This window comes from Vulpes lagopus, chromosome 3 (assembly GCF_018345385.1).
Source record: "Vulpes lagopus strain Blue_001 chromosome 3, ASM1834538v1, whole genome shotgun sequence".
NCBI lineage: Eukaryota > Metazoa > Chordata > Mammalia > Carnivora > Canidae > Vulpes > Vulpes lagopus.
The window spans coordinates 164,506,627-164,525,978 of record NC_054826.1 but is presented as its reverse complement, the minus strand read 5'-3'; the positions used below and the strand labels follow the sequence as shown (position 1 = coordinate 164,525,978).

General features: G+C 33.9%; 1 protein-coding gene across 4 annotated transcripts in view; it reads right to left on the bottom strand.

The window, feature by feature from the left end:
- Positions 1 to 19,352, bottom strand: part of LRRC40 (leucine rich repeat containing 40) — a 49,365-nt gene that overhangs the window by 27,855 nt on the left and 2,158 nt on the right. For 2 of the 4 annotated variants that reach the window (XM_041748029.1, XM_041748030.1), the window contains 4 exons: positions 14,198 to 14,307; positions 6,670 to 6,851; positions 5,482 to 5,555; positions 2,792 to 2,921 (listed from right to left, as the gene is read on the bottom strand). In XM_041748029.1, coding sequence (XP_041603963.1) covers positions 2,792 to 2,921; positions 5,482 to 5,555; positions 6,670 to 6,851; position 14,198 — 387 coding nt within the window. In that variant the 5' untranslated portion in view covers positions 14,199 to 14,307. The remainder of the gene's footprint in view (positions 1 to 2,791; positions 2,922 to 5,481; positions 5,556 to 6,669; positions 6,852 to 14,197; positions 14,308 to 19,352) is intronic. The other 2 variants (XM_041748028.1, XM_041748026.1) reach the window with 1 other exon arrangement.

The following is a 19,352-nucleotide window of genomic DNA, read 5'->3' as shown; positions in this document are numbered from 1 at the left end:
TAAGTCATGCTATATAATGCATTATGTTTTTAATTAAAAATCTATTTGTTCATCCAATATTTTTTTAATATCTGTGAAAAATTAGGCAAACTATGGGTAAACTGTAAAATGAAATGAAAAATATCTTTGCAAGGAAGGAAACTCTTGAAAAAAAATACAGCTGAGAAAATGGACATTTTAATTTTTAAGGAAAAAAATATTCCCTCTTGGTTCTTCTGCTGACCTCAGCAAGTCTGCTTTGACTAAGTCCAGGAGTTTACTCTCTACTACTTTTCTTCATTCAAGTTTGCTTATCGAATGTCTACCAGTTTAAGTTATTGCTTCCGTTTTTTCTTTAAAACATAAACTGTTTTGAGAGAATTTTTTTTTGAAACTTCATTTAAAAGACAATCAGATAATTCTTATGACATCTGAATAAGGTGTAAGTACTCCATTAGCAATCAGCCAACTGTTAAGTAGGGCCAGTTGCAATAGTGAATAAGAAAAAAATGACTTAAGGGAACTTGTTCTCTGAAGACTTTCATCTAGTCTAACATTAAACAGTTGCATTCTGTAACTCTAAATCAATTAAGAAGACAGAAAAAGGTAAAAACGCTAGATCAGCTATTTTTTATAAACAGTTACTATTATAAATGACATCAGTCTACAACAAGAAACAACAATCTATAACTCCGACACGAAACACTAATAATCAACAGACTACAACTAAATAAATATTTTGTAATATCAAATGTTACTGACACTAAATGCAATATAGTGTTCTGGATTGGATCCTGGAACAAAAAAAAAAAAAAAAAAAGATATTAGTGGAAAAACTAGGAAAATCTTAAAATCTATAGTGCAGTTAGTAATACTGTACCAATGTTAATAACTTAGTTTTTCATATGTCCCATGAGTATGTAAAATGTCAAATTATGGGAACTCTCTGTACTCTCTACATTTTTGTAAATCTAAAATTATTTCAAAATAAAAAGGTTAAAAAGTTTTTGACACAGAAAAGATATTAATTCACAAAAATTCTTAAGGTATTTAAAGAACCCTAATCAACAAAATTACTAATAAAGTTAAACATTTAATTATTGCAGTTAGTAAGTTAGATGTAAAACATGTAACATTTACATATAAATTAATCAGTATGCTGTCACTTCTTCAATAAATATTTATTTAGTACCATTGCTAAAGTTTTTATATAACTTTAAGAAATAGTACTTGCTTAAATTATTAAATATGCTTATATTTCTAATGTGATATATTGTTCACATTTATGGTTTAATACTGTGTCCTTAAGAACACAATTCTCAACTGAAATATCCTTTCATTATGCAAATGACTATCTGGGAACCCATAAAAAGGAAACAACTGGGAATTGCTATAGTTTACTGGGTTTCCTTGCTAATATAAACACTTTCTTTTTTTATGTATCAATTACTATCTTTTACCATTAAATTTTATAAGAAAACTGATGGCTCCTTCTTTAGCTATTCATTTTATCTACCTATGCCTTTCACTTTCCAAACCTTATGTCCAATCTGATCAGATTGAAATACGACAAAGACAGATATTGAAGGAATGGTTGAGGAGAGTTATATATGTTGATTTCAAACACTAGAGCAGATGAGGGAAATACCAAGGAAGATGTATTTACAGGAAAAAAAAAAGAGGTAAAAGAATTAATTTTCCCTTTAATGAGAAATAAACTTTTTTTCTTTTTTTTTTTTTTTTTTTTTTTATTTACGATAGTCACAGAGAGGGAGAGAGAGAGAGAGAGGCAGAGACACAGGCAGAGGGAGAAGCAGGCTCCATGCACCGGGAGCCCGACGTGGGATTCGATCCCGGGTCTCCAGGATTGCGCCCTGAGCCAAAGGCAGGCGCCAAACCGCTGCGCCACCCAGGGATCCCAATGAGAAATAAACTTTAAAGTGACATAAGTAAGTTTTTGAAAATATGTAATAGGGAAAAGAACAAGAATATAAGAGGAAGTAACTATGTGTAGTAGAGATTACATATTGGAACAACTAATCTAATCTAGCTAAAGTCTTTCAGATCGAATATTTTACAATGGAATTTTACTCTTTCAGGGGTATGTGGGAGAAAAAAAGGGATACACTTTGCAGTCAAACTGACTTACGTTAAAATCCTGAATTCCTTATTAGTAACATGGCTTCAGAGAAGGTACTGTTTTTTGTTTTTTTTTAAATAAACCATAGTTCCATATGTGTTCTAGAAGATAAAACTATGTACCTTGCTGTTTGTAAAGAACAAAGCTATGTGCCTATTGTTTTCATTATTCTTAAAATAAATCTGTATTGCTTTGCGGTTATCTCTATTTAGGATATGACATAGAATGAAAATTTTGTGAGGTAAGGTGACATTCTGAAAAATAGGGAAGAAAAGACAGGACTTAAAGGGAACTGTCTGGACACTCAAAGGACAGGAGAGTTATGGGGACAATGAAGAAGGAATGGGTATAGAAATGGGAATTCATTTATGCTAAAGACACCTATTTTCTATTTTGCAAAGTCATAAAATCCTCTGGTAACAGTCATCCTTATTACCCCCTTCCATACCCTCTTCTTTTATTAAAACCTAAGGTGAATTTATAAGAAAAAATAGGAAAAATAAATTTACAATTACTGATTGAGCAATCTAACGGAAACATAGTTTCTGATAATCTAGTCATATAATCAGCTGTCCATGTTTTTCATTATTTCAATCATATATACAATTTCTTGGCCTGATGAAAAATCCCATCAGCCCCAACTTATATAAAAATTCAAAAATCACAACTTACCAAATCTTCTAAATTGAAAAGTTGTTCAAATCCCTCTGGTATACGAGTTAGTTCATTATGCTGGAGATATAAGCCTTTCAGGTTTCTTAGATTTGTAATTTCTTCAGGAAGTATTTGCAGTTTGTTATGGCTATTGATTAATAAAATAAATGCTGAGTAATTTGGTAACAACATAAATATTTGTAAAGGTATTTTTGCTAACTACATGGGCTCATTTTAAAAAATAAAACAGGATAACTAATTTTAAAAACTTATCAAACTTCACATCCAAAAACTGTATCTCATTAAAATTATAGTCATCTAGAGTAATCGAGTTTCAAAGAAAACAAAGAAATAAAGGTTTAAAACCAAATAATTTGTGAACTTCTGATTGCTTCCTTAGAGCCTACTCTTGATTTTATATGTGGAAGGATACACTGGACTCTTTTAATTTTTCATACTGTATCTGAATTTTATTTTGAAGATTTTATTTATTAGAGAGAAAGAAAGTATGTGTGAGCAAAGTGGGTGGGGGGCAGCAGGAAAGGGAGAAGCAGACTCCCCACTGAGCAGGGAGCCTGACACAAGGCTCTATCCCAGGACCCTGAGATCATCACTTGAGCCAGATGCTTAACCGACTGAGCTACCTAGGTGCCCCATATCTGAATTTTAGAATTTTAACAGAGATATGGGCACACATACACTACAGCTTCTACGGGGATTATGTTTTCAAGCTGGCACTCAAGACAAAAATAGCTATTTCTGTTTAAGGGCCTGGCATGTCCAGTTAAATGTAATATGCAAGTTCACTCTCTTTGTTCTTAGTCTTAAATTTTCAACTTGGTCCTTCTGTAGAGTTACTCAGTTTATTGTTTTAGATGTCCCAAGTCACTAAAGATGATACATTCCCTGGTAATTAAGAGATGACCTGATTTAACTTATTCCCAGATTTATCTCAACTATTCACTTAGGAATTCCATTCTATTTTTATTCCATTTACAATTATTTAACAAATAACAGGATGACGTAAGAAATACAATGGGGTAAAAATAACCTTAAATTATACAAAAATAAAAGTAGTTGAAACAAAAATACAAGATACCTTCTAAAATAAATTAAAACCACTAAACAGTTGTCAAAAATTGGCTATTACTGTTGGACACTTAATTGAAATCTTTGTAAATGTCACAGGGACATAGTTGGGCAGAGACGTAATACATTTCTAGCTACACATTTTTTCGACTCCATTCTCCATCTACTTCCTCCATCCTAACACTTATCTTCTAAAGTGCTGGAAGCCAAAGCTAAAGCCATTGCCATACCCAATCCATACTCCCTCACCTCTTCTCTCAATCCTCCCCATTCTTGACTTTGCAGGTCACATCCATGCCTTGGACTTGTATGGGGAAGAGGGTTTGATGTAGCTCTAAATAATTAGCACCATTTATGTAGGTATCTTTGCTGATTTATGTAATTTTTTCAACAGATGAGGACTGTAACTTAAGGAACCATTTTCCTTCAAAGCAATTAGCTTACCTGCAGAGCACTAAGACTTGACTATGCTGTTAGATAGATCTGTAACCATACCAATTTTATAAACCAGTTTTTCAAACTATGTTTTGAACACTTAATAAACCTTGTAATCTCCTAAGTGAAATCTTCCCAAATCCCTTTTCCTCTAATCTGTGTATACATAACATGTAAGATAGTTATTATTTCTTGAAAGTCTAGGTGTGTATTGAAAAGCAAACAAAGTTAGCCAGAGCTTCAGCTGCCTGGCTTCCCATATACCTACCAATGAGTACTAGAAGCACATCTATAGAACCCCAGGAGTTCTCAGAAAAGTTTAAAAGCTACTAATATTCGGGACGCCTGGGTGGCTCAGCGGTTGAGCGTCTGCCTTTGGCTCAGGGCATGATCCTAGAGGTCCGAGATGGGGTCCCACATCAGATAACCCCCCAGGGAGCTGCTTCTCCCTCTGCCTGTGTCTCTGCCTCTCTCTCTGTCTCTCATGAATAAATAAAATCAAATAAATAAATAAATAAATAAATAAATAAATAAATAAATACTACTAATATTTTAACCATGACATTTTTACCATTAATGAAAGAATCATTTCAAAATATTCCTATTTCCTATTCAAAATTCCTATTTCCTAGAATTTGATATTCTAAAAAAAATATTCTATTCTTTTAGAATATCACAGTAACTTAAAACCTGAGATATCAACAATACAGTTACTAAAATACCCAGTAAAAATTGTTACATAAAAATAAAACAAAAAGGGGACCGCCTGGGTGGTTCAGTCTCTTAAGTGTCTGCCTTCTGCTCAAATCATTATCCCGGGATCCTGGGATCAAGCCCTAGGTCCTCAGGCTCCCTGCTCTATGTCCTTGTCTCCCAGGCGTGCATATGCGCTCTCTCTCTCAATAAATAAATATTTTTTTTAAAAAAAGTAAATAAATAAAACAAAGTACTTCAAAAAAGAAAAAAAATAGGCCTTATATTTTTAAAATCAGAAAAACATGTAATTCTAAAACAAAAACAAAAATAATCTTAGGAAAAAAATAATCTGAGGAAATTTAAAATTCTTCTCTTTTACCACTTTCTGATAATACAAAAATATTTTCTGATGTTAGAAAAAAATTTAAGAATATCAGATTTACACCCTTATATTAGCAACACTGAAATTAAATAAGCTTAAATTTTACCTGACATTAAGTTTCTGAAGATTTTCTAACTCTCTTATAGCTGAAGGAAGGGATGTCAGCTGATTATCATGTATCTAAAAGTTATTTAAAAACAGTCAATATCTTAGTCATAATTAACCATATATGAGTTTGCCATTGTACAAAATTCTTCAATAATAATTGTTATTCTAATTCAACAGCAGAGTTGGAGTACTGTTAATTTGTTCTACATATAAAAGAAGAAAAGTAATTTGAAGTGACCAAACTTCTGTTCAAAATCATGAAGTGATATGTCATCAATTTTAAATATTACTATTTAAAAAAATAGCTGTACCTCACTGAGGGTTAAAAACTAATATTTTAAAAACATAGCTATACCTTTAAGAGGGTTAAAAACTAATAGCACTTGATAGTATGATTTATGTCAACATATCAAAAAAAGGGAGAGAAAGAGGAGGGGGACCTCTCATGTTCTCATATTATTTTCAAGGTACAAGGAACCTTAGAGACCACCTAAGCCAATCCATTCATTTTACAAATGAAGAAAATAAAAACTTCTCTGGAAATTTGACCAGAGTCAACATTTTCAGACATGAACTAGAAGATTTCTGATGTTCCTAAGTACATCAGAACTCCATAGACTGTGCAACAAACTACTCATGCTTTCCTTGACAATATGACAAGACTAAATAGTCTAAATAAACACACTAATGAGACTAAAAAAATGAGACTAAATGAGACTAAAATATAGTCCTTGAATAAACACACAAAAATTTAAGTTCAATAATTCAAGTCAGTGTTGAAGACAAGTTAAAAAAATGTAATTTCAAGTATTGCTTTCATGTCTAGAATAATGAGAAAAATAACTGCAATACAAAATAAGATGAGCAACAGCAACCACTTGTTAAATACAGATTCATGCAATAATGTATTTAAATCTAAAAATAATTTTTAAAAATAGGTAGTAATCTTAGTCGTGTTTTATAGATGTGGAAACTGAAGCACAAGGAGGTAACCTTCCAAAGGTCACACAGCCAATGAGAATAGAAGCCTGATGTTCAGTATGTGCACTCGGAACCCTCATGCTATGCCCACCAATAACTTATTCCTCTTTGTATTCTATCAATTAAACATGTGTTTTTTGCATATCGATGCTTAACTTGACCTCTGTAGTCTCTTCAACTAATGACCCATCATCGGTCAACGTACATCAAGAACAGTAAGCGCAGGCAGGAGTCGCAGGTCATCTGTAAGCGACTGAAGCTGATTGCTGGATAGGATGAGTTTGGTCAAGTCTGTCTGCTCCCACCACCGCTCGGCAGCACTGAACGAAAGATTCTGGTTAGCTTCCTCGGGAACATCCACATTTATTCTCCAGACACACTGAGGCACTATTTCCATCACCGGCACACCAAAAAAGAAAGAAAACAAGAAGTGAGATACTAAGTGACATATCTTTGTAACAACCATTCAGCTTATCTATCGAAAAGCAATTTCTGAAACGTTAAAAAAAAAAAAAAAACACTTAAAAAATTCTAATAGCAATGAGTTACAACTAAAGTTGATTTTATTCAAAAACAGAACATGGTATGTATTTTATATAGTAAATCTCAGTTGTAGCTTCATTCAACTATAGGGACTACATGTATACTTTGCACAGCATGTTGTGGTAGATCTAGAAGACGGATAAAGGAGGGACTCTCCCGTTACGCCAACAGAATAAAGCATGGAAATCAACATTTATGATTGATTGTTTATAAATGTTTATAACAGAAGCACATACTGAGGAAGCACTGGTAATAATAATAGCTAAGAACAGCTAACATTTATAAATACAAGGCAATTTTCTAACATATTCATTTAAAACTTGTAACGACTCTGTGAAGTAGGAGCTATTACTATTCTCATTTTAAGAAAAATGGGGCACAGAATGTATAATTTACCCAGGGCCATACAGTTAGTAAGTAGCAGAAATGGGATTCAAACACCGGCAAAGCTGTATGTCTTGACTCAGAGTGGACATTTGGAAGGCATAACTAATTCTGGCAGCTGCTATTTTACCAGACATAAAATTTTGTTTCTTCCTCATCACACAGTATTGGGTGGATTCTACTGCAGCAAACGCAGTAACTTCTTAAACATAGCAAGTAAGACCATACAAGTTGAACAGGGAGAGTCCAGGTTCACCACTATAAAATCTGAAACTCCAGGAGGTGTTAAAACTTGCTATAGCATTGCAGCAAAACTATTTTAGAGTCCTTCATTCCTTCATAAAAGTACAACTACATATTAGTACAACTGAGAATTGTGAGCAGGTATTAATCAAGGCAACAACTGGTTATACCTTGCAGTGTTAAGCTAAGATTTCAGAATGAGACTAAATGGAAAGGTGTGGTCAAAGTTTCAAGTTCAGAACACCGAAGTCCAATTCAGGATTATTAATCTGATACAATGGTTCTACAAAAGCCAAGCAAAGCTTCTGATAGTCACGAGATTTATACTTCTTCAAAAAATGGGGTACCCGTATTCATATTAGAATGGATTAAAAGATTCCTCTCCTACCTCTCTCTGCTTAGGTAGTCTCTTTACAATTCTATCACTGGATCTCTAGCTAATATGAATATTACACAATATAAGTGGACTCAAAAACTATAAGCTTCTGTTTGTGAATAGAAGTTTACTTTTAAAGCAAAGCAAAATAAAAAGAATTCGCTATCCTCAACTCTTTCAAGAGCAAATGCACCACAAAACGTATCATTTACTATAGCTACCATTACTATTATTATTTTGGTATATAGGTATGGAGGGTTGAGTGGGAATAAGAAACACAGATCAACTCAGATTAGCATGTGAATTTATTGACACCACAAGTAAGCAGAAATGGGGATGCTCTATATATTTGACTAAATAGCAGTGTCACTTGAGAAAAAAAAAAATTTAAGTTACTATATGCCATACAGGTTAAGTCACCAACAAAAAGTTACAGAACAAAAAAGGCAAGACAAAACAATACAAAACACACACTAAAAAGTACAGAGAAGCTATGTGATATGCACAATTCCACTCCTAAAAAGATATGTAGAGCATTTGTGCATCTATTTTTCTCTAACACCTATATAGACGTACATTAAGATAATTATAATTAAAAAATAATGTAATAACAAATTTTGGTGGGAGGCGGGGAGAACAAGAAATTTATACACAACATAATGAAAATGTTACCCATTAACTACATTAAATAAATGTTACAGTTTTAAAATTACTTCAGATTTTTTGTTAGCAAAATTTGTCCTTGTGGGAACTATCAAGGATAGTTGATCAAGGATGGATAATTGTTGATACTATACTGTTATTGAACATTTATCAATTTGCTTTTCCATAAACACTGACACACTGCTCATTCTTTCCCCTTTAATTATTCGTGAGGTATCCCAATTTCTTCAAAAGCTTATACCATCAAGATTCATGTCACTTTTCTTCCCCCACCCATAAACATGAAGAACCACTAAAATTCTTAAAAAGTCCTAATTATTGAGAAATTCTATAGAGGCAGCCTAAAAGTAGCTTACCAATTAATGAAACAGATACTATCAGGTAAAAATGGATGTCAATAGGCATATAAATTTGAAAAGCTACTATTCATTAAGGTTTATTAATGTGTTATTTACTTACTTATTTATTAAGTAGGCTCTACCCTCAGTGTGGAGGCCAACACAGGGCTTGAACTTACAACCCTAAGATCAAGACCTGAGCTGAGATCAAGAGTTGGTCACTTAACGAACTGAGCCACCCAAGAGCCCCTCATTTGCTTTATGTAAATATTTAAAGTATTATATAAAATGTCAAATATATACATAAATTTAAATAATAGTATAATGAATTAGCACTCCAGGTATCCACCACCTACCTTTAACAATTATCAACTCATAGCCAGTATTGCTTCATAAATAATCTCATTTACATCGATCTAAGCTACAATCATAAACCAGATAAAGAACAAATTAAGCCTAAAGTAAACAGCAAAGAGATAAAGAGGGGAAGTCAATGAAACAGAATAAAGAACAATGAAATCAATACCTGGTTCTTTGAAAATGGAAATACTACCTTAGATCCTACAGATGTTTAAAAGGATAAGGGAATACTATAAACAACTTTACATCTATAAATTTAACAGCTTAAATAAAATGAACAAATTCCTTGAAAGGCGGGAAAAACACAACAGCAGTAGAAAACCTGAGTAGCCTTGCATCTGTTAAGGAAATTGAATTTGCTATTTTAAATATTCCCATTTAAGTATTTAAAACAAAGAAAACCCCAGGCCCAGATGGCTTCTACTGGTGAATTCTAGCAGACATTTAGAATAGAAATGATATTAATTCTACAGAGTCTTTTAGAAAATGGAGGAAAGAACAAACCCTAACTCGTTTTATACAGCCAGCATTAGCCTGATACCAAAAACAAAGACATTAAAAAAAAAAGAAAAAAATTACAATCCAAACTTCCCAGTGATTATAGGCCCCAAATTCCATAACAAATGTTTTACCTACATCTAAAATATACATCACAACCAAGTGGGAGTTGTATCAAGAATGCAAGACTCTTTTAACATTTGAAGATCAATCAATGCAATCTATCATATTAACAGAAAAAGACACCAATGATTCTCAAGAAATGAAAAAAAAAATCTGACAAAATTCAACAAGATAAAAGCACTAAAAAAACTTAAGTATCAAAAGTAATTCCTTCTACCTAATAGAGGGTTTCTATGAAAAGCATATAGTGGGGCACCCGGGTGGCTCAGTGGCTGAGCATCTGCCTTTGGCTCAGGTCATGATCCCAGAGTCCCAGGATAGAGTCCCGCATAGGGCTCCCCTTGGGGAGCCTGCTATCTCCCTCTGCCTCTATCACTGTCTCTCATAAATGAATAAATAAAATCTTAAAAAAAAAAAAAAAAACGAAAAGCATATAGCTAACATCATTCGTAATGGTAAAGACTTTCAGTGCTTTGTTTTAAAGGTTTTATTTATTTGAGAGAGCAAGTGAGAGTAAAAATGAAAAAGAGCATGAGCGGGGGGAGGGGCAGAGGGAAGAGAAGCAGACTCCTTGCTGAGTAGGGAGCCTGACTCAGGGTTCAATCTCAGGACCCTGGGATCATGACCTGAGCCAGTCACACACTTAACCGAGTGAGCCACCCAGGCACCCCAAAGGGAAGAACGCCCATTATCACTACTTCAGAATTTCACTCTAGGTCCCAACCAACGCAATAAGGAAAACAAATAAATGGCATTCAGATTGAAAAGGAAACAGTAAAACTGTCTCTATTAGGAGACAACATGATCACCTATGTAGAAAATCCTAAGGAATCTATAAAAAAAAAAAAAAGATGGAATGGATTTAGAGAGTCCACAGAATTCCAGACATACAAAAGTCAACTGTGTTTCTAAGCATTAGCAATCAATACACGAAAATGTTTTTTAAATGCTTAAAGATTTATAACACACAGCATCTAAAACCATGAAATACTCAAAGTTAAGCGTAACAAATATATGTAAAACCTGTGGTATGAAAATATAAAATATTGCTATGAAAATTTAGAGAAGGTCTAGATAAGCAGATAAATATATCACATTACAAACTAATTATTAAGATGTCACTTCTCCCCAAGATGACTTACAGATTCAGCAGCACAATCTTTTTTTTATTTAAAGATTGATTGATTGATTGATGATAGACATAGAGAGAGAGAGGCAAAGACACAGGCAGAGAGAGAAGCAGGCTCCATGCCGGGAGCCCGACGTGGGACTTGATCCCGGAACTCCAGGATCGTGTTCTGGGCCAGAGGCAGGCCGAAACTGCTGAGCCACCCAGGGATCCCCCAGCAGCACAATCTTAATCAAAATCTCAGAAGGCATTTCTGTGGAAATTAACAAGCTGATTCTAAAACATATTATCAAAATGGAAAAGAACTAAAACAGGTTAAGTAAGTTTTGAAACTGTTGAAAAAAGTTGTAGAACTTAACAGTACTTGATTTAAATTCTTACCACAGTGCTTGCCAAGACAGTGTGGTATTAGTATAAGGATATATAAACCAATAGAAGAGATGAGTTCAGGAAAACTGCATGCAATTATATATTGTCAATTCACTTTCAACAAAAGTACCAATTTAATAAGAAAGAAATAGTCTTTCCAACAAATGGCCCTGGAACTGTAAATTCATATAGATAAAAAGTGAACCTCAACTTTTACCTTATGACAAAAGTTAACTCAAAATGGATCATAGACTTACATATGAGAGATAATGCTATAAAAATTCTAAAAGCAGAGGAGAAAAGCTTCACACCCTCTGGATGGATAAAATTTCTTACTACAGAAAAAGTACAACTCCCAAAAGGAAAAAAAAAAAAGATAAACTGGACTTCCTCGAAATTAAAAAAATTATATTTTTCTAAAGAAATCACTAATCCTCAGACTGGAAAAATATATTGCATATCAATAGGGATAGATATCTGAGAAGTACTTGTATCCCCAAAATATCATAGGTCTTACAATTTAAAAACAAATAGCCCAATTTAAAAATAGAATAAAAATCTGAACACTTGGCAAAAGATCTACAAATGGCCAATGAACAGTTGGAAAAGATGCTAAACATTATGAGACCTAAGGAAATAATAAATAAAACCATAAGGAGGTATTACAACACAACCACAAGCATGGCTAATGTTAAAAGGCTGACAATACAAAGTGTTGGTAATGACCTGGAACAACTGACTCTCTGTTTAGTAGGAGCAAAAAGCTTGGTAAATTCTTACAAAGTTAAATACACACTTATCACTATATGCTGAGCAGTTCTACTCTGAGGTATGTAACTCAACAGGAATGATAACCTGTTTACACAAAGACTGTATTTGAAAGTTCATGGCAGTTTTATTCATAATAGCCCAAAACAAGCAACTGTTGATCAACAGATGAATGGATAAACAAATTGAGATATATACATACAATGGACTATTATTACTGAAAAATTTAAGAAAACTACTGATATAAACAACATGAACCTCAGAAAACATACTAAGCAAGAGATGCCTAAAACAAAAAATTGCAAATGTAATTCTGCTTAAATGAAACTCTAGAACCAGCTAATCTATACTAACAAAAAGCAGATTACTGGTTGTGCGGAACTAGCAGTGGGGTTGACAAAAAAAGGGCCTTAAAGGAACTTTTTGAGTGTTGCGAATATTCTATATTTGTTATTGTGGTAGCAATTTACAAAATTGAATGTATGTATATATGTATGCGTGTGTATAAATATATATATATATATACACACGCACACACATATATACTTGCTGAATAATAGTACACTTAAAATGGATGCACACATTGTAAATTATACTCCAATACGGTACTCAAAGTAAAATAAAGATGATGTAATATATCAAGGTAATTGTATGTATACATATACTCATATGTACAAGTGAATGAATAAACAAAGTGAAGTATATATATGCATAAGCTCACATACATACATACATACAGCTACATACACACATATTTCTCCCAAGATGATACTTGTTTCATATACTACCGGATGCAACTTTCTACAATGATGGAAATATCCTATATGCTGCACTATTCAATACAGTAGCCACTAGGGGCATATAGCTACTGAACACTTAAAATGTGGCTAAGGTAACTGAAGAACATGATTCTTAATTTTATTTAATTTTGGTTAATTAACATTTAAATATCCATATGTGACTACGGGCTTCTACAACGAACAGAATGGCTGTTAACAAAGACTGAGAAAAGATTTCTTTGCATGATTTTTTGGCATATTACTCTTTATTCTACTGACAATAGCCAATTATAGAAATGGGGACTACAGATGGCTTGATTGCAGAGAACTGTCTAATTTGGAGAAGATACTTGGAAGTGGGTAAGGGAAGAAACAGAAAAGAAATAAATATGTTTAAAATGGTGTTTACATGAAGGACGAAAGAATGTGTACACGGTAAACTACAGGAGCAACAAATCATGAGATTTAAAAATCTTTTTTGATGGTTTTGAACAGTTTCATAAATATAATGACCACCCTAGTACATGATATTTCCTTAAAGTAGAAAACCATTATCATTTCTATTAAGATCTATATGCCTAGTATACGTAGACTCCTTCTTCTAAAAGGCTGTAAATATATTAAACTATGATACACAGTATGACATCATGGACGTACGACTGACGAAAGAGTCAAAGAACTAAGGCTTGGTTTAAACTGTGCAACAAATCAAACTGACCAGTAATCTAACATCTCTGGTTACCAACTTCCTTGCTGATTAAATGAGAGGGTCCCACAGTAACTTAAATGCTAGGATGCAGCAATAATAATAATACAAAAAGGCTTTTGCTAGGTGCAGAATAATATTTTAATAACAGCTTATCCTACAAATGCCATTCACTAAACGATCTACCCAATTATGATGATTTTAAAAGAATAAACCAGTAAGTCTAGCACTATGTAAAAGATCAGAGAAAGCTCACTGACAAATATTACAAATTTCTCCACAAGTTTATTCATGGCAACCAATGGCCCCTTTAAAGAATCCCATACTGACAATCCATAATACCTCAGTGTCACTTTCAGACTACACGTAAAGTTTACTAAGAAACAAATACAGTCATACATACATATATATACACTCGATAGCAAAATTAAACAGTTACATAGAAGGCATTAACTCAGTTTCAGCTTGAAGTTGGTGCACAGGGATAGTCTCCGTGTTTTAGAACACTTGAGTCATTGTTATATTAGAATGCATGAAGAGAACTCCTGGAAGTCCAGCAGGACACTGTAAGAAAAAATGAAACAATGTTTAACATATAAAAAAGGAAACATATTTACCAATCACATTAAGAGAAAAACAAGCTTGAATTTATACTTTAATGTCAGGGTACATTCAGTTTTATAGTGAAGATAAGCCTCACTGAAACTGTAATTCCATTCTTCCCAATCTGTACTTCTCCTGTGACAGTATCTACGACAGATGGCATTCACTTAACCAACGTCCCCTTTCTTCTCCTACTCAAGAAAACATACTAAAATGCAAGTAAATGAACATATTAATAGAGGGATAAGTTTAACTTTGCCTAATGTATTAAGCAAATTTTGGCATTGATAATAACTTGAGGTATACTACTCAAGAAATTGCAATACTGAGGTTCAGAACTATTTCAACAGATCAAGAAATAGGAATAGCACTTTCAATTAACCATCTTGTTCCTTGTTTTATAATCCAAACAAGTAGACTTCCCTGGCTTTCAGTATACTAAAAATTAAATTTTTACCTCAAGATTCTGCAATGATATACAGATTAAAACACTTTCCTATTGTTTTCATTTCTAAGAATGTTTTTTAGATGATCCACTCAATAGTTTCTTTCTGGTTACTAAAATCTGATACTTTGGTTAATTCTTATTAGCTGTTATTCCATTAAGACAAACAGTAGTCAAAATACAGAGTTAAGCTAAATAGTAAAGCAGAAGACACTTAATATAGATTAAGGATGCTTATTTCAAACTTGGGAAATACATGATTTATGTTACGGTTTTTACTGTGTCATAACTGAATAAGGCAAATTCTCAGTACCTTAAAACAGATGGCATAACATCTTGAGGCCTAGACACCCTAGACCTATTGATTTACTTCTACAAATGAAAACTAACAAAACTGCTCTCTTCAAAGTAAGAAAGATAGCCTTATACCCATATTTCCCTTTTAAATAATATGGTTTCCAAGCAAATTTAATTGGTTTGTTTAGTAAATTATCCACTTACCATTTTTCCTGTCAGTTCAAAATGTGGTTTCCTTTAAAATTTACAGCATTCTTCTGTTCCAATCTCTGATACCTTTGATTTTCATCAGTTTTTGATGTATCACCCAAAAAACATTTTCTACACTACTATTCTACCAATGTCATGTAACCACAAGGCAACAATCAATACCTCCTTTTAAATTCCATCTTTCTTTTACTTGGTCCAATGAGAAAGCTGCAAGATCCATACTAAACCAAACAATGATATATATTTTTGTGTACTTGCTCGGAAAAAGCTGTCATTTAAAAATTTTCAGAATATTTCTAATATTTCTTTGAAGTTGGTTATTAACAGTGACTTTGTTTCAGCACATCTTTGTCAGTAAGTTATAGAACTGACTCAAGTATAACTTTAAAACTGCCAACAATATTCAGATGTTTAAGTAAATTATAGTAGTCATAAGATATTATAGTCACTAAAAATCAGATTTTTCAAGTGACACCAAAAAAATGTATAAACAGAAGTCTAGCAGGACTGTGTACAATGCTAAATTTGTTAAATAATAAAGAACAAACGATAAATTATATATCCTATTCACATGAAAAACTTTAGAAGAAAAACCTTCAAAATATTAAGTGACTAACCCTGAATGATTATTTTCCCTTTTTTGCTTCCTATAGCTTGTACTTTTCCTATAACAGACACTTGTAAAAAGAAGAAAACGATAAATGGGCGTTCATAAAACAACTATGGCTTACAAAAAGAAAGGGTACTAAAAACCATCAAGAGTACCCATTTCGGGATCCCTGGGTGGCGCAGCGGTTTGGCGCCTGCCTTTGGCCCAGGGTGCGATCCTGGAGACCCGGAATCGAATCCCACGTCGGGCTCCCAGTGCATGGAGCCTGCTTCTCCCTCTGCCTATGTCTCTGCCTTTCTCTCTCTCTCTCTGTGACTATCATAAATAAATAAAAAAAAAAGAGTACCCATTTCAATGTCAGATAAAAATTAATGCGTACTACGTACCAGTTAACACCTTATTAGGGTAATAAAATGTCTCACTATTCTTAGAGCTTCCACTAAGAAAAATCAATTCAAGGAGACCATCATCTAAGCTAAAGAATAAACAGAATTTTAACTCCTTTGGGTTATATACAACAAAATTAAAGGCTAGATTCTATTTTTCCAATGTAGGAATAATGGACATGAGTGTACATTACAGATACCTCTAAATTACTGCATAAACATGGAGGTAAGACTTAATAGTACAACATGAGAATATGTTATTTAGCAAGTGCAATTCTTAATAAATAAGTTTGAATAAAACATATTAAAATGCTTATGTGACTATAAATTCTTTGAAGTGTTAGTTTGCTTCTTTCGCACAATATCTGGAAAACCATAGCAGGTGTATAACAAATGTGACTTAAATTAGTATCTGTAACTCCCCACAGAATTCAAACATTTTCATATTTATTATCTCGTATCTTTTTTTTTATAAAATATCTCATGATACCTCGGACATATTAATAGCAATCAGAAAGAAGCCATGTTTGGTTATCACTTTTGAACATAATTCATAATTTTATGTAATAATATTTGAAGATAAAAATGAAACTTTTTAATTTTTATTTATTTATTTGGAGAGCAAGCAAGGGTGGGATGGCAGAGGGAGACGGAGAGAGAGGGAGAAAGAGAATCTTTAAGCAGCCTCATGCCCAGTGCGGAGCCCAACTTGGGGCTGGATCTCATGACCCTGAGATCATGACTCACTGAGCCGAAGAGTCGGAGGCTTAACTGAGAGCCACCTGGCAACCCAAAGAGACTTTTAAAAAATGAGTATAACTTGGGGGATCCCTGGGTGGCGCAGCGGTTTGGCGCCTGCCTTTGGCCCGGGGCGCGATCCTGGAGACTCGGGATCGAGTCCCACGTCGGGCTCCCGGTGCATGGAGCCTGCTTCTCCCTCTGCCTGTGTCTCTGCCTCTCTCTCTCTCTCTCACTGTGTGCCTATCATAAATAAATAAAAAAAATAAAAAAATAAAAAAAAAAAATTTAAAAAAAAAAAAAATAAAAAATAAAAAATGAGTATAACTTTAAAAATATAACATGTGTAGACTAATAAAAGGTTTATCAGAAAATAGTAACAGTAATCATTTTTCTGCAATTACTTTGTCAGAAACAAAAACACTCATGTACCTTTCATCTATACGTCTTCATATAACACAGACTTTAAAAAATCCAAAAGGCCACTGGCCGCCTTCTGTGTATCACTTATTCGCTGAACCCTAACTGAACAGACATGCAGCGTAAAAAAGACAGAGGACAATCAAGCTCAACACTAAGAAAACAAACAACCCGATTAAAACATGGACAGGATCCCTGGGTGGCACAGTGGTTTGGCGCTTGCCTTTGGCCCAGGGCGCGATCCTGGAGACCCGGGATCGAATCCCACATCAGGCTCCTGGTGCATGGAGCCTGCTTCTCCCTCTGCCTATGTCTCTGCCTCTCTCTCTCTCTCTCTGTGACTATCATAAATAAATAAAAATTTAAAAAAAAATTAAAAAAAAAAATAAAACATGGACAAAAGATCTGAACAGGCACCACACCAAGGAAGATATACAGATAGCAAACAAGGTTATAAAAAGATGTTCCACGTTATACAACATTAGGGAATAGCAAAGTAAAACAACACTGAGATAGGACTACATCCTTCCCATAAGGGCTCAACTCCAGAAACCGGATGATACCAAAGGGTGGCAAGGATGTGCATCAACAGGAATGTTCATTCGCTGCTGTTAAGAATGCGAAATGGTACATCCATTTCGGAAGACGATCTGGCAGTTTCCTGCAAAGCCAAGCACAGTCTTACCATGGGATCTAGCAATGGCACTCCTAGCTTTACATCCAAGTAGGTGAAAATTTATGTCCACACATAAACCTGAGCACAAACAGCAGCTTCATTCATAACTGCCAATAAGTGGAGGCAACAAAGATGTCCTTCAAAAGGGTAAATGGATAAAATGGTACACCCATACCATATACTACTATTTCAGGATAAGAGGAAATGAGTTATCCAGCCAAAAAAGGCACAGAGGAACCTTAAATGCATATTGCTTAGTGAAAAAAGCCAGTATGGAAAAGCTACATACTCTGGGATTCCAACTATATGATCTCTGGGGAAAGGCAAAGCTACCGGAGCAGAGAGGAGGTGGCTGCCAAGCTGGCCTGAACGAACAGGTGTAACTCAGGATGTTTAGGGCAGTAAAACTGTTCTAAATGATACCATGACAGCAGATACAGGGCATTACGCTTCTGTCAAAACTCAAAGAACTCAAAGAACTGTACAGAACTGAGAGAGAACAGTAATGTAAACTGTGCACTTTGATAATAATGTGTCAATATTAGTTCATTAACTGTAACAAATGCCCCTCGTGCATGCGAGATGTTAGTAAAGGGAGAGCTATAAACTGGGGTAAGGCTGTACATAGGGGTTCTGTACTATCTGTTCAATTTTCTAGAAACCTAAACTATTCTAAAAAGACTGTTCTACAATCTAAAAGACTGTTTTATGTTTTAAAAGATTAGTTGTTTGCGGAAGATAATCTTTCATTACAGCCACTGTTTTTACAGTGTAGGATTCTGAGAAAAAATGGGAGGGCCTTACAAATACTTCTGGGGCAACATTTCAAAAGGTTTTTGTATGTTTGTCCCAAGAACTTTATAGCGAATCTTGTGATGTATGGGGAGTCCTTAAATACTGTGAGTGACATAATAAGATCCGGGTATCAAAAAAGAAAACTCTTGATGATGACACTGATGCAGAGTGTGAGATTTAAAGAAACCCAGGAAAGCATTTAGGAAGCCTATTAAATGTCAACAGTGACAGCAATAAAAATGATGACAGTTTTTATGGTGTAGTTTTCACGTGCCAAGTACTTTGTATGTTATTATCTCATTTAAATTTGAGCGGGTCCGATCATCACTACCACATTATAAATGAGAAAATAAGGTACAATGAGATTATGCATTTTATTTTTTTTTCATTTTTTTTTTTAATTTATTTATGATAGTCAGAGAGAGAGAG